General features: G+C 41.8%; 1 protein-coding gene across 1 annotated transcript; it reads left to right on the forward strand.

Annotated features, from left to right (window-relative positions):
• Window positions 1-1133: 1133 nt before the first annotated feature.
• On the forward strand, window positions 1134-24987 carry LOC139389744 (F-box and leucine-rich repeat protein 8). Its single transcript, XM_071136671.1, has 5 exons — window positions 1134-1658; window positions 8751-8956; window positions 13105-13369; window positions 16025-16175; window positions 24049-24987. The coding sequence occupies exons 1-5, from the start codon at window positions 1522-1524 to the stop codon at window positions 24412-24414; spliced, it is 1125 nt and encodes a 374-aa protein (XP_070992772.1). The 5' UTR covers window positions 1134-1521; the 3' UTR covers window positions 24415-24987.

A 24987-nucleotide genomic window follows, 5' to 3' on the forward strand; every position in this document is an offset into this window, starting at 1 on the left:
TTGAGTAAAAGTTTTAAATATTGGGCTCCCAAGTGGTGCAGCGGTCTAAGGCACTGCATCTCAGTGCAAGTGGTTCTTAACTGACTTGCCTAGTTAAATAAAGGTTACATACTTAAATATATATATTTATATATTTAAGTATCAAAAGTAAATGTAATTGAGAAAATATACTACTTAGTAAAAGTATAAATAGTTTCAAATTCCTTATATATTTATTTACAGATAGCCAGGGGCACACTGCAACACTCAGACAACATTTACAAACGCAGCATGTGTTTAGTGAGTCCTCCAGATCAGAGGCAGTAGGGATGACCAGGGATGTTCTCTGTTTAGTGAGTCCTCCAGATCAGAGTCAGTAGGGATGACCAGGGATGTTCTCTGTTTAGTGAGTCCTCCAGATCAGAGGCAGTAGGGAAGACCAGGGATGTTCTCTGTTTAGTGAGTCCTCCAGATCAGAGGCAGTAGGGACGACCAGGGATGTTCTCTGTTTAGTGAGTCCTCCAGATCAGAGGCAGTAGGGATGACCAGGGATGTTCTCTGTTTAGTGAGTCCTCCAGATCAGAGGCAGTAGGGATGACCAGGGATGTTCTCTGTTTAGTGAGTCCTCCAGATCAGAGGCAGTAGGGATGACCAGGGATGTTCTGTTTAGTGAGTCCTCCAGATCAGAGGCAGTAGGGATGACCAGAGATGTTCTCTTGTGTTTAGTGAGTCCTCCAGATCAGAGGCAGTAGGGATGACCAGGGATGTTCTCTGTTTAGTGAGTCCTCCAGATCAGAGACAGTAGGGATGACCAGGGAAGTTATAAGTGTGAGAATTTGACAATTTTCCTGTCCTGCTAAGCATTCAAAATGTAACAAGTACTTGGGTGCCAGGGAAAAGTACTTGGGTGCCAGGGAAAATGTATGGAGTAAAAAGTACATTTTCTTTAGGAATGTAGTGAAGTAAGAGTTTTCAAAATATAAATAGTAAAGTACAGATACTACTTAAGTAGTTTTTTGGGGGTTATTTTCACTAAAGTACTTTACACCACTGCAAACGGGGATATTTTTTGCTATCTGGAAACCGTTATGAAGCTCAACCCGGAAGTGACGTTTCCGGCAGAGTTTCCACTAGATAGCACAGCCACAAAGTCTAAATTGGCCAAATCATAACAATGAATGAAAACAAAAATGTGCTTTTTTTGTCTTCATTTACGTTTTGCGGTGTGGTTAGGTACAAAACCAGATTTGAAGAGTATATTTTCTTTAGAAAGAAATGGTGTTTCTGCCTATGTGGCTGCTGTGGTATCTAGTGAAGACCAGAGCGAAGGGAATTGTTGAAACGTTTTTTTGCGACGGAGAACGAATTCGTATTGGACAAGTTCAGCTGGTTCGGACTCTGTTTTTAAAAAGTTCTCTCGTTTCCTGCTTACCGAACACACACATGGGATTGATCAGTTCTTATACAGAACGAATACATATCAATGTAACTTGTTGTTGTGTTAATAGCCTACTGTACTATTTATGGTGAGTCGACAGCGGAATGGAGTTTCCCGAGGAGGTCCTCGCCCACATATTCTCCTACCTGTCGGTAAAGGAACGGGAAAGCGCGTCGGCAGTATGTACGAGGTGGTCGCAGTCCATGAGCCACCCGCGAGTGTGGCGGTACACTGAAATAAGGTGAGATTCAGAGTTGTACTTGTCAGTGATCACGTTGCACGCAGGGCCTGTAACACGCCAAAATACACGACAATGATAAATGGTTTTGGTAACTTGGGCAGAATAAGTTCACGTTGATTCACTGAGGAAAAAATAGTAGTTTAATTCAATAAGAGAAATGCTGCGAAATGGAGAGTTGAAAATAAATAGAAGAGAGGACCAGAACAGTAGTCTAATTATATAGAGGACCTTAACAGTAGTCTAATTATATAGAGGACCAGAACAGTAGTCTAATTATATAGAGGACCAGAACAGTAGTCTAATGTTATAGAGGACCAGAACAGTAGTCTAATTATATAGAGGACCAGAACAGTAGTCTAATTATATAGAGGACCAGAACAGTAGTCTAATGTTATAGAGGACCAGAACAGTAGTCTAATGTTATAGAGGACCAGAACAGTAGTCTAATTATATAGAGGACCAGAACAGTAGTCTAATTATATAGAGGACCAGAACAGTAGTCTAATGTTATAGAGGACCAGAACAGTAGTCTAATGTTATAGAGGACCAGAACAGTAGTCTAATTATATAGAGGACCAGAACAGTAGTCTAATTATATAGAGGACCAGAACAGTAGTCTAATGTTATAGAGGACCAGAACAGTAGTCTAATGTTATAGAGGACCAGAACAGTAGTCTAATGTTATAGAGGACCAGAACAGTAGTCTAATTATATAGAGGACCAGAACAGTAGTCTAATTATATAGAGGACCTTAACAGTAGTCTAATTATATAGAGGACCAGAACAGTAGTCTAATTATATAGAGGACCAGAACAGTAGTCTAATGTTATAGAGGACCAGAACAGTAGTCTAATTATATAGAGGACCAGAACAGTAGTCTAATTATATAGAGGACCAGAACAGTAGTCTAATGTTATAGAGGACCAGAACAGTAGTCTAATGTTATAGAGGACCAGAACAGTAGTCTAATTATATAGAGGACCAGAACAGTAGTCTAATTATATAGAGGACCAGAACAGTAGTCTAATGTTATAGAGGACCAGAACAGTAGTCTAATGTTATAGAGGACCAGAACAGTAGTCTAATTATATAGAGGACCAGAACAGTAGTCTAATTATATAGAGGACCAGAACAGTAGTCTAATGTTATAGAGGACCAGAACAGTAGTCTAATGTTATAGAGGACCAGAACAGTAGTCTAATGTTATAGAGGACCAGAACAGTAGTCTAATTATATAGAGGACCAGAACAGTAGTCTAATTATATAGAGGACCAGAACAGTAGTCTAATGTTATAGAGGACCAGAACAGTAGTCTAATGTTATAGAGGACCAGAACAGTAGTCTAATGTTATAGAGGACCAGAACAGTAGTCTAATGTTATAGAGGACCAGAACATTAGTCTAATTATATAGAGGACCAGAACAGTAGTCTAATTATATAGAGGACCAGAACAGTAGTCTAATGTTATAGAGGACCAGAACAGTAGTCTAATGTTATAGAGGACCAGAACAGTAGTCTAATGTTATAGAGGACCAGAACAGTAGTCTAATGTTATAGAGGACCAGAACAGTAGTCTAATGTTATAGAGGACCAGAACAGTAGTCTAATGTTATAGAGGACCAGAGCAGTAGTCTAATGTTATAGAGGACCAGAACAGTAGTCTAATGTTATAGAGGACCAGAACAGTAGTCTAATTATATAGAGGACCAGAACAGTAGTCTAATTATATAGAGGACCAGAACAGTAGTCTAATTATATAGAGGACCAGAACAGTAGTCTAATTATATAGAGGACCAGAACAGTAGTCTAATTATATAGAGGACCAGAACAGTAGTCTAATGTTATAGAGGACCAGAACAGTAGTCTAATTATATAGAGGACCAGAACAGTAGTCTAATGTTCTAGAAGAGAGGACCAGAACAGTAGTCTAATGTTATAGAAGAGAGGACCAGAACAGTAGTCTAATTATATAGAGGACCAGAACAGTAGTCTAATGTTATAGAAGAGAGGACCATAACAGTAGTCTAATGTTCTAGAAGAGAGGACCAGAACAGTAGTCTAATTATATAGAGGATCAGAACAGTAGTCTAATTATATAGAGGACCAGAACAGTAGTCTGTTATAGAAGAGAGGACCAGAACAGTAGTCTAATTATATAGAGGACCAGAACAGTAGTCTAATTATATAGAGGACCAGAACAGTAGTCTAATTATATAGAGGACCAGAACAGTAGCCCATTGTTTGGGAAAGATTTAGTGGTGGTAACATATGGAATCATTTAGCTCAATTGGAAATGCAATTAACGATAAATCAATATCATGTTTGCAATTCCTTTTCCTAAATCAGTATGCATTTGTGGTGACATTCAAAGTAATATATATATATATATATATATATATATATTATATATCATTTTCATGATTGATGATAATACTTTAGGGGAGGCAGGTAGCCTAGTGGTTAGAGGCAGGTAGCCTAGTGGTTAGAGGCAGGTAGCCTAGTGGTTAGAGGCAGGTAGCCTAGTGGTTAGAGGCAGGTAGCCTAGTGGTTAGAGGCAGGTAGCCTAGTGGTTAGAGACAGGTAGCCTAGTGGTTAGAGCGTTGGACCAGTAATCAGCAGGTAGCTTAGTGGTTAGAGCGTTGGACTAGTAACCAGCAGGTAGCCTAGTGTTTAGAGACAGGTAGCCTAGTGGTTAGAGACAGGTAGCCTAGTGGTTAGAGCGTTGGACTAGTAACCGACAGGTAGCCTAGTGGTTAGAGCGTTGGACTAGTAACCAGCAGGTAGCCTAGTGGTTAGAGCGTTGGACTAGTAACCAGCAGGTAGCCTAGTGGTTAGAGTGTTGGACTAGTAACCAGCAGGTAGCCTAGTGGTTAGTGTTGGACTAGTAACCAGCAGGTAGACTAGTGGTTAGTGTTGGACTAGTAACCAGCAGGTAGCCTAGTGGTTAGTGTTGGAGTAGTAACCAGCAGGTAGCCTAGTGGTTAGAGGCAGGTAGCCTAGTGGTTAGTGTTGGACTAGTAACCAGCAGGTAGCCTAGTGGTTAGAGCGTTGGACTAGTAACCAGCAGGTAGCCTAGTGGTTAGAGCGTTGGACTAGTAACCAGCAGGTAGCCTAGTGGTTAGAGTGTTGGACTAGTAACCAGCAGGTAGCCTAGTGGTTAGTGTTGGACTAGTAACCAGCAGGTAGACTAGTGGTTAGTGTTGGACTAGTAACCAGCAGGTAGCCTAGTGGTTAGTGTTGGAGTAGTAACCAGCAGGTAGCCTAGTGGTTAGAGGCAGGTAGCCTAGTGGTTAGTGTTGGACTAGTAACCAGCAGGTAGCCTAGTGGTTAGAGCGTTGGACTAGTAACCAGCAGGTAACCTAGTGGTTAGAGTGTTGGACTAGTAACCAGCAGGTAGCTTAGTGGTTAGAGCGTTGGACTAGTAACCAGCAGGCAGCCTAGTGGTTAGAGTGTTGGACTAGTAACCAGCAGGTAGCCTAGTGGTTAGAGCGTTGGACTAGTAACCAGCAGGCAGCCTAGTGGTTAGAGTGTTGGACTAGTAACCAGCAGGTAGCCTAGTGGTTAGAGCGTTGGACTAGTAACCAGCAGGCAGCCTAGTGGTTAGAGTGTTGGACTAGTAACCAGCAGGTAGCCTAGTGGTTAGAGCGTTGGACTAGTAACCAGCAGGCAGCCTAGTGGTTAGAGCGTTGGACTAGTAACCAGCAGGCAGCCTAGTGGTTAGAGTGTTGGACTAGTAACCAGCAGGTAGCCTAGTGGTTAGAGCGTTGGACTAGTAACCAGCAGGCAGCCTAGTGGTTAGAGTGTTGGACTAGTAACCAGCAGGTAGCCTAGTGGTTAGAGCGTTGGACTAGTAACCAGCAGGCAGCCTAGTGGTTAGAGTGTTGGACTAGTAACCAGCAGGTAGCCTAGTGGTTAGAGCGTTGGACTAATAACCGAAAGGTTGCTGGATCGAATCCCAGAGCTGACAAGGTACAAATCTGTCATTCTGCCTCTGAACAAGGCAGTTAACCCACTGTTCCTCGGTAGGCCGTCATTGTAAATAAGAATTTGTTCTTAACTGACTTGCCTTGTTAAATAAATAAAACTAATACCTGCCAATTAAAAGAGGATGTTAGCTGTGATTTAGTGAGCCACTATACAAATTCGACAATCACAAGATGGGGACCTGAAAATGGCACGTCAAGGTAACTGCACTGTTCAGGTTAAATGGAATAGAAACTAAAATCTCACAAGTAGCAATGATCAATCGGGAGGCCGGCATCCCTCCAGAGCGCAACGGCCTTTTGCCCATCGCCTCATTCACACAGGGTTTCCTCCACTTCACCAGAGTTCTACGCCCATTCGTTTTCAAACAGGATCAATGCCCAGGGGATTGTGGGAAGGCGAGTGTGGGAACCCTGCAATTGGAGCCCTAGTAAAATTATGCAAATTGCATAATGAATGCCTACTTTGGGTAAAGTTAATTGTGGCTTTACTTGCAAACCTGTCTTTAACCACCATCAACCCCAACTTCTCTGCAATCCTCCACCTTTCATTTCCATTGACCTGATTTTGTCTCTGTATTCTTCAATCGTTCTCAGTAAATAAACTAGGTAGAATTACAACCCTCCATACACCAAATTATTTAACTTTCTAAATATTTTTAATTAGCCAGAATACAGGGTTTTGATTTGCACTTAACAAAATCATGTCATAAAAATCATGTAGAAAGTCTGGTTTATGGAGCATATACCTACTGGCATCGTTTAGAAATGGAGAGAAACTGGACAAAAGGTGTTAATCAGACAACACAGAGACACATAAGTTGTATCAAGTACAATCAAGTTGTAGAAACATCTCAAGGATGATCAATGGAAACAGGATGCACCTGAGCTCAATTTCAAGTCTTATGTAAATAAGGTATTTCTGTTTAAAATTTTATACATTTACACAAATTTCAAAAAAACTGTTTTTGCTTTGTCATTATGGGGTATTGTGATGTCATTATGGGGTATTGTGATGTCATTATGGGGTATTGTGATGTCATTATGGGGTATTGTGATGTCATTATGGGGTATTGTGATGTCATTATGGGGTATTGTGATGTCATCATGGGGTATTGTGATGTCATTATGGGGTATTGTGATGTCATTATGGGGTATTGTGATGTCATCATGGGGTATTGTGATGTCATCATGGGGTATTGTGTGTAGATTACTGAGTTGTTTTATTTATTTAATTCATTGTAGAATAAGGCTGTAACAAAATGTGGAAAAAGTCAATGGCTCTGAATACTTTCCGAATGCACTGGATCTAATTATAGACAAGTTGACTAACAAGTAGCCAATATGTGGGACATTATCAGCAGAAACAAAGGCCTGTCTAAAAGACCTGTCTAATAGGCCTGTCTAATAGGCCTGTCTAATAGGCCTGTCTAAAAGACCTGTCTAATAGGCCTGTCTAAAAGACCTGTCTAATAGGCCTGTCTAAAAGACCTGTCTAATAGGCCTGTCTAAAAAGGCCTGTCTAATAGGCCTGTCTAAAAAGGCCTGTCTAATAGGCCTGTCTAAAAAGGCCTGTCTAATAGGCCTGTCTAAAAGGCCTGTCTAATAGGCCTGTCTAATAGGCCTGTCTAATAGGCCTGTCTAAAAGACCTGTCTAAAAGGCCTGTCTAATAGGCCTGTCTAATAGGCCTGTCTAAAAGACCTGTCTAATAGGCCTGTCTAAAAGACCTGTCTAAAAGACCTGTCTAATAGGCCTGTCTAATAGGCCTGTCTAATAGGCCTGTCTAAAAGGCCTGTCTAAAAAGGCCTGTCTAAAAGGCCTGTCTAATAGGCCTGTCTAATAGGCCTGTCTAATAGGCCTGTCTAAAAGGCCTGTCTAATAGGCCTGTCTAATAGGCCAGTCTAAAAGGCCTGTCTAATAGGCCTGTCTAATAGGCCTGTCTAATAGGCCTGTCTAAATAGGTCTGTCTAATAGGCCTGTCTAAATAGGCCTGTCTAATAGGCCTGTCTAATAGGCCTGTCTAATAGGCCAGTCTAAAAGGCCTGTCTAATAGGCCTGTCTAATAGGCCTGTCTAAATAGGCCTGTCTAATAGGCCTGTCTAAAAAGACCTGTCTAAAAGGCCTGTCTAAAAGGCCTGTCTAAAAGACCTGTCTAATAGGCCTGTCTAAAAGACCTGTCTAAAAGGCCTGTCTAATAGGCCTGTCTAAAAGGCCTGTCTAAAAGACCTGTCTAAAAACATGGTTCTGACATCCCTGATTTTTCCTGGTCTTCTGTAATAGCGGGTTTGGGTCTGGTGCCTCAGATTTCCACTATATTCCATCTAGTCGGGCGGTTGCAGATGTGTTATTAGCAGTTGTGGGCGGGTGTGGGTGAATAAACAGCTGACCCACGCATCACTAGCATGCGTCAACCACTTTTCACCTATTGACTGATTGCTATAACAGGTGATGTGGTCAGCTGACCAGGAAAAATGCCTGTCCAGGCGTTGTACGATGTTCCATGATGTCAGCAACGCCTGGGCTGAGGAACGCGACTTGGCGACTGCTGGTCCGGCGACTACAGAAGCTGTCTGGAGTTTGACAACAGCTGATACAGTTATTTAGTATTATTTTAGAGTTATTTTGACACACACGAAATTTCTATCATGTCGATTGGGAATGGATCAATCGCTATAATTTATTATCCCATAATAACTCTTAATATTCCAGATGAATAAAATAGAAACTTGGACTAAAATACTACGTTGCTTCATCAAACTAATACTGCTGTATTAAACCAGCTAATAGACCAGACTGCCCTCTGCTCTCTGCAGTCTGAATCTGATATCGCACATCAAACTAATACTGCTGTATTAAACCAGCTAATAGACCAGACTGCCCTCTGCTCTCTGCAGTCTGAATCTGATATCGCACATCAAACTAATACTGCTGTATTAAACCAGCTAATAGACCAGACTGCCCTCTGCTCTCTGCAGTCTGAATCTGATATCGCACATCAAACTAATACTGCTGTATTAAACCAGCTAATAGACCAGACTGCCCTCTGCTCTCTGCAGTCTGAATCTGATATCGCACATCAATAGATCCTGCTACTCTCTCCGTCTGCAGGTGTGAGACCGGGGAACGGGAGGACCCTGCTCTGCAGCATTTCTCCTCTCTCCTGCCATTGGTCCGTCACCTGAAGATCACCGTCAGTTCGCTGAGCGATCCAGCCAATCGCAGCGCTGCCCTGTCCGTCCTCCGCCTGGCCACCAGCGGTCCCCTGCGAACCTTGTCCCTGTCCTGTTCTGGAGGAGTCCCTCTCTTCTACTCAGGTAAACAACCACCAATCAGATCAGCTCTGAAAAAAATCGAATGAAAAATAAATCTGATGTGATTGGTCAAAAGACCAAAAGAACTGGGCTGCCTGTCTTAAACGCAGCCTCAGTCGCTCTAGACTGATTCTGAAATCAGTGTTTGTCATCTCCGGTCCTCAGGTGCCTCCCGATAGCACACGTTGTTGTTGTTGTCGCCCCAAACTAACTCGCCTGATTCAACTCCGGTCCTCAGGTGCCTCCCGATAGCACACGTTGTTGTTGTTGTCGCCCCAAACTAACTCGCCTTGTTTCAACTCCGGTCCTCAGGTGCCTCCCGATAGCACACGTTGTTGTTGTTGTCGCCCCAAACTAACTCGCCTTGTTTCAACTCCGGTCCTCAGGTGCCTCCCGATAGCACACGTTGTTGTTGTTGTCGCCCCAAACTAACTCGCCTTGTTTCAACTCCGGTCCTCAGGTGCCTCCCGATAGCACACGTTGTTGTTGTTGTCGCCCCAAACTAACTCGCCTTGTTTCAACTCCGGTCCTCAGGTGCCTCCCGATAGCACACGTTGTTGTTGTTGTCGCCCCAAACTAACTCGCCTGATTCAACTCATCAAAGGCCTTGATGATTAGTTGAATCAGATGTAACAGTATTGCTTCCATCCCTTTCCTTGGCCCATCCTGGGCACCAGGGGACCCTCATGGAACAATACTACTGAATCATCATTACTTGACAAACCTCCTGGTTTGCTATTGAGATGTGTAATAAACCTGTTGTCATTTCAGTAGTAATGAGGAATACGTTGGGATGTTTCACTACTGGTGAACACCACATAATTCTCCCTTAAGACTACTGTGTAACTGAGCGTTTGGGTATCTACTACTTAATGCCCACACAATGCCTACACAATGCCTACACTATGCCTACACTATGCCCACACTATGCCCACACAATGCCCACACAATGCCCACACAATGCCCACACAATGCCCACACATTACTGCTGTGTGCCTATTCAAAATCACTGTTGACATCTTGTTTCAATGCTGTGCCCTATTAGACTAGTGAACGTGTTATTTCCTCTACTTTCTAACTGTAGTTAATATCATCAAACAATAAATATACAAACATAATTACATTTTTTTTAAATTAACTTAATTACACTTTAGTTTGTTAATCCCTTTGAGGCCTTGTCTTCATTCATTTTTAACTTAACTATCTTCAGATTCTCTGTTTTTGTTGTTGTTTTGCATTTCTCCGTCACCTAACCTTTTTTTTTTTGAAAATAAAGATAAGCACAAGAGACGACCAATTAGAAGCCGTTAGTGAGTGAACGTTATTTAGAGAACGGGTTACATGGAGAAAACCGGACCTCTCTGAAATGGAAATAGATTGGCCCTGCCTTCAGAAAAATATATTTCACCTAAACCCTCCCTGAAGCTAAACCCTAAACCCTCCCTGAAGCTAAACCCTAAACCCTCCCTGAAGCTAAACCCCAAAATAATAATTAAAACACAAAGTGGATAGCAGAAAACATGTCTACCGTTTAACCTTTCACCTCCTGGACAGACCAGAGCTTGAGAGATTTTTATTTTTACCCTTATTTAACTAGGCAAGTCAGTTAAGAACAAATTCTTATTTACAATGACGGTCTAGTGGGTTAACTGCCCGTTCAGGGGCAGAACAACAGATTTGTACCTTGTCAGCTCGGGGGTTTGAACTTGCAACCTTCCGGTTACTAGTCCAACGCTCTGACCACTAGGCTACCTTGCAGTTTAGAGCCTGTTCTTCGTCCTATGAGCATGACGTGGCAACGTAGGAAGTTTCACCACCGAAGACGAGGGTGGAAATATCTCCTTTATAGAATCTATTTGCAGCTATGATAAAAAAATAAATAGCCTTTTTATAAACATTTCATACAATTCTACATTTTAAATTGGTCATATTAGAAGAATCTTTCTTAATACAAAACAAATGACCAAAAGTCTAGGCTAAGAATGGACCGAGAGAGGCCTATGTGTTCATCTTATCATAGTTCTCCAATGACAAATCAGTGTGTCTTGTTTGCCAATAATTACATCTGAGACATTAGGAATCTGAGCATGGTACTTTCAAAAGTTAGGTCTACCTTTCCACCCCAGACAGAGTAGGTCCTACCTTTCCACCCCAGACAGAGTAGGACCTACCTTTCCACCCCAGACAGAGTAGGCCTACCTTTCCACCCTAGACAGAGTAGGCCTACCTTTCCACCCCCCTACCTTTCCACCCCAGACAGAGTAGACCTACCTTTCCACCCCAGACAGAGTAGACCTACCTTTCCACCCCAGACAGAGTAGGACCTACCTTTCCACCCCAGACAGAGTAGGGCCTACCTTTCCACCCCAGACAGAGTAGGGCCTACCTTTCCACCCCAGACAGAGTAGGGCCTACCTTTCCACCCCAGACAGAGTAGGGCCTACCTTTCCACCCCAGACAGAGTAGGACCTACCTTTCCACCCCAGACAGAGTAGGACCTACCTTTCCACCCCAGACAGAGTAGGGCCTACCTTTCCACCCCAGACAGAGTAGGTCCTACCTTTCCACCCCAGACAGAGTAGACCTACCTTTCCACCCCAGACAGAGTAGGACCTACCTTTCCACCCCACACAGAGTAGACCTACCTTTCCTCCCCAGACAGAGTAGCACTACCTTTCCATCCCAGACAGAGTAGACCTACCTTTCCACCCCAGACAGAGTAGACCTACCTTTCCACCCCAGACAGAGTAGGGCCTACCTTTCCACCCCAGACAGAGTAGGTCCTACCTTTCCACCCCAGACAGAGTAGACCTACCTTTCCACCCCAGACAGAGTAGACCTACCTTTCCACCCCAGACAGAGTAGGTCTACCTTTCCACCCTAGACAGAGTAGACCTACCTTTCCACCCCAGACAGAGTAGGACCTACCTTTCCACCCCAGACAGAGTAGGTCTACCTTTCCATCCCAGACAGAGTAGAACCTACCTTTCCACCCCAGACAGAGTAGACCTACCTTTCCACCCCAGACAGAGTAGGTCTACCTTTCCACCCCAGACAGAGTAGGCCTACCTTTCCACCCCAGACAGAGTAGGGCCTACCTTTCCACCGTAGACAGAGTAGGTCTACCTTTCCACCCCAGACAGAGTAGGACCTACCTTTCCACCCCAGACAGAGTAGGTCTACCTTTCCACCCCAGACAGAGTAGGCCTACCTTTCCACCCCAGAAAGAGTAGACCTACCTTTCCACCCCAGACAGAGTAGGTCTACCTTTCCACCCCAGACAGAGTAGGTCTACCTTTCCACCCCAGACAGAGTAGGCCCTACCTTTCCACCCCAGACAGAGTAGGCCCTACCTTTCCACCCCAGACAGAGTAGGCCCTACCTTTCCACCGTAGACAGAGTAGGTCTACCTTTCCACCCCAGACAGAGTAGGCCCTACCTTTCCACCGTAGACAGAGTAGGTCTACCTTTCCACCCTGGACAGAGTAGGACCTACCTTTCCACCCCAGACGGGTTTGACAAAATGCAGTCATTGATTCTTCAACTAACCTGGCAGTACTCTCTTGATTCTCGATTCTGGAAAAGAGTTATCTTATAAAATGTCTGTGTCCAGTTGTAGGTGGTTCTGAAACACCACAGAGAACTCAGAAAGAAAGTAAATCCAAAATGTGTAAAACACAAGGAGGTTCGTCGCCATCTTAGCTGTCGCACATCTTGCATTTCCCAGCATCTTTGCAGGAAATAGTCATTTTCTATGTGGTGCTGACACATGCAGAAATAGATGTCTACACACATGCAAGATCCATATCTCACACAATACAAAACATGGATTTATTATCTTTGAGTGTTCTCCGGTGTTGGTAGAAGCACCTGCAACTGAACACAGACATTTTATAAGATGCAGACTAACTATATTGGACGCCATGCTGCAGCGAGGCAGTGGTTAAGACCGCTAGACGAAAACCAAACACTTCAAGGTCTCAGAGCGTCACTGATTGAACTCTACTAGCGCACCGTTAACTAGCTAGCCATTTCAAATCGGCTACAGTAAGTCTGGGGCTTACAACAAGAACGAGTACTGTTTGGGAGTACTTGAGGACTTGAGTTTAGAACCACTATGCTAAATGACACTAATGTGACTGTGACTGAAGGTCGCGACCTGGAGGAAGGGCTGGAGGCTGCTCTCACTGCAGCTCCGGAACACGTGGGAGGAGCCTTCCTCTCCCACTTGGACCTGAGGGGCGTGCCCTTCACCCTCAGCCAATCCCTGGTGAGGGTCTTGGCCCGGCAGAGCCCCAACCTGAGGAGTCTATTGGTCAACAATCAGACACTGGTGTGTAAAGTGGAGCCAGAGGCTGTGGTGGAGGTACTGGGACTGTGTCCACTTCTCAACACACTAGGGCTGTTCTATACCAGGTATGGAGAGAACCACTTCTCAACACACTAGGGCTGTTCTATACCAGGTATGGAGAGAACCACAGTGTTCAACACACTAGGGCTGTTCTATACCAGGTATGGAGAGAACCACAGTCCTTAACACACTAGGGCTGTTCTATACCAGGTATGGAGAGAACCACAGTTCTCAACACACTAGAGCTGTTCTATACCAGGTATGGAGAGAACCACAGTCCTCAACACACTAGGGCTGTTCTATACCAGGTATGGAGAGAACCACAGTCCTCAACACATTAGGGCTGTTCTATACCAGGTATGGAGAGAACCACAGTGTTCAACACACTAGGGCTGTTCTATACCAGGTATGGAGAGAACCACAGTCCTCAACACACTAGGGCTGTTCTATACCAGGTATGGAGAGAACCACAGTCCTCAACACACTAGGGCTGTTCTATACCAGGTATGGAGAGAACCACAGTCCTCAACACACTAGGGCTGTTCTATACCAGGTATGGAGAGAACCACTTCTCAACACACTAGGGCTGTTCTATACCAGGTATGGAGAGAACCACAGTCCTCAACACACTAGGGCTGTTCTATACCAGGTATGGAGAGAACCACAGTGTTCAACACACTAGGGCTGTTCTATACCAGGTATGGAGAGAACCACAGTGCTCAACACACTAGGGCTGTTCTATACCAGGTATGGAGAGAACCACAGTGTTCAACACACTAGGGCTGTTCTATACCAGGTATGGAGAGAACCACAGTGCTCAACACACTAGGGCTGTTCTATACCAGGTATGGAGAGAACCACAGTGTTCAACACACTAGGGCTGTTCTATACCAGGTATGGAGAGAACCACAGTCCTCAACACACTAGGGCTGTTCTATACCAGGTATGGAGAGAACCACAGTGTTCAACACACTAGGGCTGTTCTATACCAGGTATGGAGAGAACCACAGTGTTCAACACACTAGGGCTGTTCTATACCAGGTATGGCGAGAACCACAGTCCTCAACACACTAGGGCTGTTCTATACCAGGTATGGAGAGAACCACAGTCCTCAACACACTCGGGCTGTTCTATACCAGGTATGGAGAGAACCACAGTGTTCAACACACTAGGGCTGTTCTATACCAGGTATGGAGAGAACCACAGTGTTCAACACACTAGGGCTGTTCTATACCAGGTATGATGAGAACCACGGTCCTCAACACACTAGGGCTGTTCTATACCAGGTATGATGAGAACCACGGTTCTCAACACACTAGGGCTGTTCTATACCAGGTATGGAGAGAACCACAGTGCTCAACACACTAGGGCTGTTCTATACCAGGTATGGAGAGAACCACAGTCCTCAACACACTAGGGCTGTTCTATGCCAGGTATGGAGAGAACCACAGTGTTCAACACACTAGGGCTGTTCTATACCAGGTATGGAGAGAACCACAGTACTCAACACACTAGGGCTGTTCTATACCAGGTATGGAGAGAACCACGGTCCTCAACACACTAGGGCTGTTCTATACCAGGTATGGAGAGAACCACAGTTCTCAACACACTAGGGCTGTTCTATACCAGGTATGGAGAGAACCACAGTGTTCAACACACTAGGGCTGTTCTATACCAGGTATGGAGAGAACCACAGTCCTCAACACACTAGGGCTGTTCTATACCAGGTATGGAGAGAACCACAGTCCTCAACACACTAGGGCTGTTCTATACCAGGTATGGAGAGAACCACAGTCCTCAACACACTAGGGCTGTTCTATACCAGGTATGGAGAGAACCACAGTCCTCAACACACTAGGGCTGTTCTATACCAAGTATGGAGAGAACCAATTCTCAACACACTAGGGCTGTTCTATACCAGGTATGGAGAGAACCACAGTGTTCAACACACTAGGGCTGTTCTATACCAGGTATGGAGAGAACCACAGTACTCAACACACTAGGGCTGTTCTATACCAGGTATGGAGAGAACCACAGTCCTCAACACACTAGGGCTGTTCTATACCAGGTATGGAGAGAACCACAGTACTCAACACACTAGGGCTGTTCTATACTAGGTATGTAGAGAACCACAGTGTTCAACACACTAGGGCTGTTCTATACCAGGTATGGAGAGAACCACAGTGCTCAACTCCTGGTCTGTGTCCCCAATGGCTCCCTATTCCCTATCTAGTGTACTACTTTAGACCAGGGCCCTATTCCCTATATAGTGCACTGCTTTAGACCAGAACCCTATTCCCTATATAGTGCACTACATTAGACCAGAGCCCTATTCCCTATATAGTGCACTACTTTAGACCAGTGCCCTATTCCCTATATAGTGCACTACTTTAGACCAGAGCCCTCTTCCCTATGTAGTGCACTACATTAGACCAGAGCCCTATTCCCTATATAGTGCACTACTTTAGACCAGGGCCCTATTCCCTATATAGTGCACTACTTTAGACCAGAGCCCTATTCCCTATATAGTGCACTACTTTAGACCAGAGCCCTATTCCCTATATAGTGCACTACTTTTGGTCATTCGGGATGCATGCAGCCTTATCCTCGTGTGTAAATTAATGAAGGATGCTTGAAGTCAACAGTTGATCACATCAGAAATGAAAAAGAGACAAACTTGATTCTAAGTTAATAATTGTAGCTTCATTCTTCTTCTCCAGCCTGTCCCAGAAGGTGGTGGATGAGCTGCTGTTGCCTCAACGCTGCCCCCTCCTGGCCATGGAGTTGTACTGCGAGCGCTTTGCCAAATACATCCCCCCTCTGGAGGACAGCGTGTGGGCTGGACTGAAGCACAGACACCCGGGGTTAAAGGTCAGTTAAAGGTGCCTTGAGGAGGAAACTCCAAACGATCATTTCAATCAATCATTTATTGGGAAATAAATACACATGTAACGTGCAGGGCAATAGTAGCCTGGCTTGTCCACTCCTATGGTTAAGGTGGAGTGACAATGTCCACTCCTATGGTTAATGTGGAGTGACAAATCTAATTTTATTTGTCACATGTTGCTGAATACAACAGCTAGACCTTACAGTGAAATGGTTCATTACAAGCCCTTAACCAACAATGCAGTTTTAAGAAAATACCATAACTAAAAATAAGTAAGAGATAAGAGAATAACAAATCATTAAAGAGCAGCAGTAAATAACAATAGCGGGGTGAAATACAGGGTGTTATAGTACAGAGTCAATGTGGAGGCTATATACAGGGGGTACCGGTACAGAGTCAATGTGGAGGCTATATACAGGGGGTACCGGTACAGAGTCAATGTGGAGGCTATATACAGGGGGTATTGGTACAGAGTCAATGTGGAGGCTATATACAGGGGGTTCTGGTACAGAGTCAATGTGGAGGCTATATACAGGGGGTTCTGGTACAGAGTCAATGTGGAGGCTATATACAGGGGGTACCGGTACAGAGTCAATGTGGAGGCTATTTACAGGGGGTACCGGTACAGAGTCAATGTGGAGGCTATATACAGGGTGTTACCGGTACAGAGTCTATGTGGAGGCTATGTGGGGGCTATAGTTATTAAAGTGACTATGCATAGATAATAACAGAGAGTAGAAGCAGTGTAGAAGAGAGGGGGCAATGCAAATAGTCTGTCTCATCATTGTCGGTGATCAGGCCTACCACTGTTGTGTCATCGGCAAACTTAATGATGGTGTTGGAGTCTTGCCTGGTTGTGTACAGGAGGGGACTGAGCACGCACCCCTGAGGGACCCCCGTTTTGAGAATCAGCATGGCGGATGTGTTGTTACCTACCCTTACCACCTGGGGGCGGCCCGTCAGGAAGTCCAGGATCCAGTTGCAGAGGGGAGTGTTTAGTCCCATGGTCCTTAGCTTATTGATGAGCTTTGAGGGCACTATGATGTTGAACGCTGAGCTGTAGTCAATGAATAGCATTCTCACATAGGTGTTACTTTTGTCCAGGTGGGAAAGGGCAGTGTGGAGTGCAATAGAGATGGCATCATCTGTGGATCTTTTGGGGCGGTATGCACATTGGAGTGGGTCTAGGGTTTCTGAGATGCCAACTCCTGATGGTTATAGTGGAGAGATGAACAGATCTGGGACCAGGGTAATCCATGAAGATGGTCCTTTGGAATGCTGTGGATCTGTTGGGGCGGTATACACATTGGAGTGGGTCTAGGGTTTCTGAGATGCCAACTCCTGATGGTTATAGTGGAGAGATGAACAGATCTGGGACCAGGGTAATCCATGAAGATGGTCCTTTGGAATGCTGTGGATCTGTTGGGGCGGTATACACATTGGAGTGGGTCTAGGGTTTCTGAGATGCCAACTCCTGATGGTTATAGTGGAGAGATGAACAGATCTGGGACCAGGGTAATCCATGAAGATGGTCCTTTGGAATGCTGTGGATCTGTTGGGGCGGTATACACATTGGAGTGGGTCTAGGGTTTCTGAGATGCCAACTCCTGATGGTTATAGTGGAGAGATGAACAGATCTTGGACCAGGGTAATCCATGAAGATGGTCCTTTGGAATGCTGTCTGTCCGTGGTTTTACCACCATGTATGAAGTCTAATGTTAATGATATGTTGTGTTTTATATTCTATTAGAATGTGTAGTATATTTCAGGTGAGTCTGGTGCTAAACCCACGGAGTGGTTCTTTATAGACTCTGTATGGATTTGGACAGTGAAGCTGAAAATTGCATTTTGGATTTGAGAGACATTCATATGAATGTCACCTTTTGATTTGAGGGTATTTAGAAATGAAAGTACTTTATATACCGTATCTAGTCCCCCCATTTGAAGGTGTCATAAGTATTTGGACAAAATTCTCTTATAGTGTATTAAAGTAGTCAAAAGTTTAGTCCTATCACGCGCGTTGGATGCATTTACAGCTTGTTTTGGTTGTATTTCGGATTATGTTTTGCCCAATAGAAAGTGAATGGTGAGTAATGTACTGTACACTTAAAAAACGTGCTATCCAGAATCTAAATGGTTCTTCTGGATTTTTATTCAAATACTTAATGACTTCTTCAAATGGGGGGGGACTAGATCATAAAGTGTTTTAGTTTCTAAACAGTAAAACATATTTATGAAAATAAAAGGTGACATTCTGTGATATTGCCTCATATGAAAACATTTGCTCTCTATAATGCTGGAGCCGCATTTATCATTTTAGCTTCACTGTCCAAATCCATGCAGAGGGAACTGTAGTATGGTGTATATAATGTGTGTAGTATGGTGTATATAATGTGTGTATTATGGTGTATTTAATGTGTGTAGTATGGTGTATATAATGTGTGTAGTATGGTGTATATAATGTGTGTAGTATGGTGTATATAATGTGTGTAGTATGGTGTATATAATGTGTGTAGTATGGTGTATATAATGTGTGTAGTATGGTGTATATAATGTGTGTAGTATGGTGTATATAATGTGTGTATTATGGTGTATATAATGTGTGTAGTATGGTGTATATAATGTGTGTAGTATGGTGTATATAATGTGTGTATTATGGTGTATATAATGTGTGTAGTATCCTTGCTGTCCCCAGTCCACCTGGCCATGCTGCTGCTCCAGTTTCAACTGTTCTGCCTTATTATTATTCGACCATGCTGGTCATTTATGAACATTTGAACATCTTGACCATGTTTTGTTATAATCTCCACCCGGCATAGCCAGAAGAGGACTGGCCACCCCACATAGCCTGGTTCCTCTCTAGGTTTCTTCCTAGGTTTTGGCCTTTCTAGGGAGTTTTTCCTAGCCACCGTGCTTCTACACCTGCATTGCTTGCTGTTTGGGGTTTTAGGCTGGGTTTCTGTACAGCACTTTGAGATATCAGCTGATGTACGAAGGGCTATATAAATAAAATTGATTTGATTTGATTAGTATGGTGTATATAATGTGTGTAGTATGGTGTATTTAATGTGTGTAGTATGGTGTATTTAATGTGTGTAGTATGGTGTATTTAATGTGTGTAGTATGGTGTATTTAATGTGTGTAGTATGGTGTATATAATGTGTGTATTATGGTGTATATAATGTGTGTAGTATGGTGTATATAATGTGTGTAGTATGGTGTATTTAATGTGTGTAGTATGGTGTATTTAATGTGTGTAGTATGGTGTATTTAATGTGTGTAGTATGGTGTATATAATGTGTGTATTATGGTGTATATAATGTGTGTAGTATGGTGTATTTAATGTGTGTAGTATGGTGTATATAATGTGTGTATTATGGTGTATATAATGTGTGTAGTATGGTGTATATAATGTGTGTAGTATGGTGTATTTAATGTGTGTAGTATGGTGTATTTAATGTGTGTAGTATGGTGTATTTAATGTGTGTAGTATGGTGTATATAATGTGTGTATTATGGTGTATATAATGTGTGTAGTATGGTGTATTTAATGTGTGTAGTATGGTGTATATAATGTGTGTATTATGGTGTATATAATGTGTGTAGTATGGTGTATATAATGTGTGTAGTATGGTGTATTTAATGTGTGTAGTATGGTGTATATAATGTGTGTAGTATGGTGTATATAATGTGTGTAGTATGGTGTATATAATGTGTGTAGTATGGTGTATATAATGTGTGTAGTATGGTGTATATAATGTGTGTAGTATGGTGTATATAATGTGTGTAGTATGGTGTATTTAATGTGTGTATTATGTAATACATAATACACATCGCGGCACATCGCCTCGCGGCACATCGCCTCTCCCCAATCTGACATAGATAGTTTGTGTCTATGTATTGTTATAAAGGCTACTTGTGCCTTTAAATTTTTTTATTTAGTTCTGTGCTTGAGCTGTTCTTGTCTATTGATGTTCTGTATAATGTTCCGTAAACATGTTTCATGTTCTGTGTGGACCCCCAGGAAGAGTAGCTGCTGCTTTTGCAACAGCTAATGGGGATTCTAATAAAATACCAATACACAGTTGATAGTGCATGTCAGAGCAAAAACCAAGCCATGAGGTCGAAGGAATTGTCTGTAGAGCTCCAAGACAGGATTGTGTCGAGGCACAGATCTGGGGAAGGGTACGTAGACATTTCTGCAGCATTGAAGGTACCCAAGAACACAGTGGCCCCCATCGTTCTTAAATGGAAGAAGTTTGGAACCACCAAGACTCTTCCTAGAGCTGGCCGACCGGCCAAACTGAGCAATCGGGGGCGAAGGGCCTTGGTCAGGGAGGTGAACAAGAACCTGATGGTCACTCTGATGGAGCTCCTATGTGTGAGGAAAAATGGGAAATGGGAAAAATGTGGAGTCAGTAATGTTCCAACAAGGAAAAAACACAATCTTCCAGAGCACAAAAGAACAAACAATAACGCACAAAACAGAGGGAAGCCCGAGGGTTAAATAAGGAACATTAACTCATAGAATGGAAACCAGGTGTGTATGAATAAGATGAAACATGGATCGGTGGTGACTAGAAAGCCGGTGACGTTGACCGGCGAACAAGGAGAGGGACCAACTTCGGCAGAAGTCGTGACACTGTGGGGATGGGAGAACCTTCCAGAAGGACAACCATCTCTGCAGCACTCCACCAATCAGGCCTTTATGGTAGAGTGGCCAGACGGAAGCCACTCCTCAGTAAAAGGCATGACAGCCCGCTTGGAGTTTGCCAAAAGACTCTAAAGACTCTCAGACCATGAGAAACAAGATTCTCTGGTTTGATGAAACCAAGATTGAACTCTTTGGCCTGAATGCCAAGTGTCACGTCTGGAGGAAACCTAGCACCATCCCTACGGTGAAGCATGGTGGTGGCAGCATCATGCTGTGGGTAATGTTTTTCAGCAGCAGGGACTGAGAGACTAGTCAGGATCGAGGGAAAGATGAATGGAGAAAAGTACAGAGATCCATGATGAAAGACCTGCTCCAGAGTGCTCAGGACCTCAGACTGGGGCAAAGGTTCACTTTCCAACAGGACAACAACTTTAAGCACACAGCCAAGACAACGCAGGAGTGGCTTCGGGACAAGTCTCTGAATGTCCTTGAGTGGCCCAATCAGAGCCCGGACTGGGACCTGAAAATAGCTGTGCAGCGACGCTCTCCATCCAACCTGACAGACCTTGAGAGGATCTGCAGAGAAGAATGGGAGAAACTCCCAAAATACAGGTGTGCCAAGCTTGTAGCGTCATACCCAAGAAGACTCAAGGTTGTAATCGCTGCCAAAGGTGCTTCAACAAAGTACTGAGTAAAGGGTCTGAATACTTATGTAAATGTGATATTTCTTTTATTTTTTTATTTTTTTATACATTTGCAAAAATATCTAAAACCTTTTTTGCTTTGTCAATATGGGGTGTTGTGTATAGGTTGATGAGGGGGAAAAAAACAATTGAATCATTTTAGAATAAGGCTGTAACCAAACAAAATGTGGAAAAATTCAAGGGGTCTGAAATATATTTGAAAGCCCTGTATGTTATGTTCTATTAATGTGTGTACTATGTTGTATTCATGTCTAATAATGTTGTATTAATGTCTAATAATGTTGTATTAATGTCTAATAATGTTGTATTAATGTCTAATATGTTGTATTAATGTCTAATATGTTGTATTAATGTGTAATAATGTTGTATTAATGTCTAATAATGTTGTATTAATGTCTAATATGTTGTATTAATGTGTGTAATATGTTGTATTCATGTCTAATAATGTTGTATTAATGTCTAATAATGTTGTATTAATGTCTAATATGTTGTATTAATGTCTAATAATGTTGTATTCATGTCTAATAATGTTGTATTCATGTCTAATAATGTTGTATTAATGTCTAATATGTTGTATTAATGTCTAATATGTTGTATTCATGTCTAATATGTTGTATTAATGTCTAATATGTTGTATTCATGTCTAATATGTTGTATTAATGTCTAATATGTTGTATTCATGTCTAATATGTTGTATTAATGTCTAATATGTTGTATTAATGTCTAATAATGTTGTATTCATGTCTAATAATGTTGTATTCATGTCTAATATGTTGTAATAATGTGTATGTATTAATGTTATGTTAATGTGTAACATGTTGTAGTAATATGTGTATTAATGTGTCATATGTTGTAGTAATATGTGTATTAATGTGTAATATGTTGTAGTAATATGTGTATTAATGTGTAATATGTTGTAGTAATATGTTGTAGTAATATGTGTAATGTGTAAAATGTTGTAGTAATGTGTATTGTGTAATATGTTGTAGTAATATGTTGTAGTAATATGTGTATTAATGTGTAATATGTTGTAATATGTTGTAGTAATATGTGTATTAATGTGTAATATGTTGTAGTAATATGTGTATTAATGTGTGTATTAATGTGTAATATGTTGTAATATGTTGTAGTAATATGTGTATTAATGTGTAATATGTTGTAGTAATATGTGTATTAATGTGTAATATGTTGTAATATGTTGTAGTAATATGTGTATTAATGTGTAATATGTTGTAATAATATGTGTATTAATGTGTAATATGTTGTAATATGTTGTAGTAATATGTGTATTAATGTGTAATATGTTGTAATATGTTGTAGTAATATGTGTATTAATGTGTAATATGTTGTAGTAATATGTGTATTAATGTGTAGTATGTTGTAGTACTGTGTATTAATGTGTAATATGTCGTAGTAATATGTGTATTAATGTGTAATATGTTGTAGTATGTTGTAGTAATATGTGTATTAATGTGTAATATGTTGTAGTAATATGTGTATTAATGTGTAATATGTTGTAGTAATATGTGTATTAATGTGTAGTATGTTGTAGTACTGTGTATTAATGTGTAATATGTCGTAGTAATATGTGTATTAATGTGTAATATGTTGTAATATGTTGTAGTAATATGTGTAATATGTTGTAGTATGTTGTAGTAATATGTGTATTAATGTGTAATATTGTAGTACTATGTGTATTAATGTGTAATATGTTGTAATATGTTGTAGTAATATGTGTAATATGTTGTAGTATGTTGTAGTAATATGTGTATTAATGTGTAATATGTTGTAGTACTATGCGTATTAATGTGTAATATATTGTAATATGTTGTAGTACTATGTGTATTAATGTATAATATGTTGTAGTACTATGTGTATTAATGTGTAATATGTTGTAGTATGTTGTAGTAATATGTGTATTAATGTGTAATATGTTGTAATATGTTGTAGTAATATGTGTATTAATGTGTAATATGTTGTAGTAAGTTGTAGTAATATGTGTATTAATGTGTAATATGTTGTAGTACTATGTGTATTAATGTGTAATATATTGTAATATGTTGTAGTACTATGTGTATTAATGTATAATATGTTGTAGTACTATGTGTATTAATGTATAATATGTTGTAGTAATATGTGTAATATGTTGTAATATGTTGTAGTAATATGTGTATTAATGTGTAATATGTTGTAGTACTATGTGTATTAATGTGTAATATATTGTAATATGTTGTAGTACTATGTGTATTAATGTATAATATGTTGTAGTACTATGTGTATTAATGTATAATATGTTGTAGTAATATGTGTAATATGTTGTAATATGTTGTAGTAATATGTGTAATATGTTGTAGTATGTTGTAGTAATATGTGTATGAATGTGTAATGCTGTAGTACTATGTGTATTAATGTGTAATATGTTGTAGTATGTTGTAGTAATATGTGTATTAATGTGTAATATGTTGTAGTAAGTTGTAGTAATATGTGTATTATATTCCAGGTAAGCCTGATATTGGACCACACTCTTCCCATGGATCATTTCAGCTCCGTATTGCAGCCCAGCGTTCCTCTGCAGCACCTGGAACTCCTCACATTTACTGACCTGGTCCAGCAGACACACCTGGTCACCCAGAGCTACAGCCACGCCCTAGAGACAATCATACTGCAGACCACCTCGTCTCCAGAGCTGGACTCCGCCCTGCGCTCCCTGGCCGCAGCCTGCAGCCTCCTCAGAGAGGTCCACTGTTACTGTGTGGTGTCGTGTGATGTCATCAGGGCCTTTAAAGACGGCTGCCCTCGCCTGTGGAGATACACACTGAAGACACGCAAAGAGCCACACCCCTGGAGATGCACTGTTATTAAATGACAACCAATCACACCCCTGGAGATGCACTGTTATTAAATGACAACCAATCACACCCCTGGAGATGCACTGTTATTAAATGACAACCAATCACACCCCTGGAGATGCACTGTTATTAAATGACAACCAATCACACCCCTGGAGATGCACTGTTATTAAATGACAACCAATCACACCCCTGGAGATGCACTGTTATTAAATGACAACCAATCACACACCTGGAGATGCACTGTTATTAAATGACAACCAATCACACACCTGGAGATGCACTGTTATTAAATGACAACCAATCACACACCTGGAGATGCACTGTTATTAAATGACAACCAATCACAACCCTGTAGATGCACTGTTATTAAATGACAACCAATCACACACCTGGAGATGCACTGTTATTAAATGACAACCAATCACACACCTGGCGATGCACTGTTATTAAATGACAACCAATCACACCCCTGGAGATGCACTGTTATTAAATGACAACCAATCACACCCCTGGAGATGCACTGTTATTAAATGACAACCAATCACAACCCTGGAGATGCACTGTTATTAAATGACAGCCAATCACAA

The sequence above is a fragment of the Oncorhynchus clarkii genome, chromosome 30 (assembly GCF_045791955.1).
Source record: "Oncorhynchus clarkii lewisi isolate Uvic-CL-2024 chromosome 30, UVic_Ocla_1.0, whole genome shotgun sequence".
Lineage (NCBI taxonomy): Eukaryota > Metazoa > Chordata > Actinopteri > Salmoniformes > Salmonidae > Oncorhynchus > Oncorhynchus clarkii.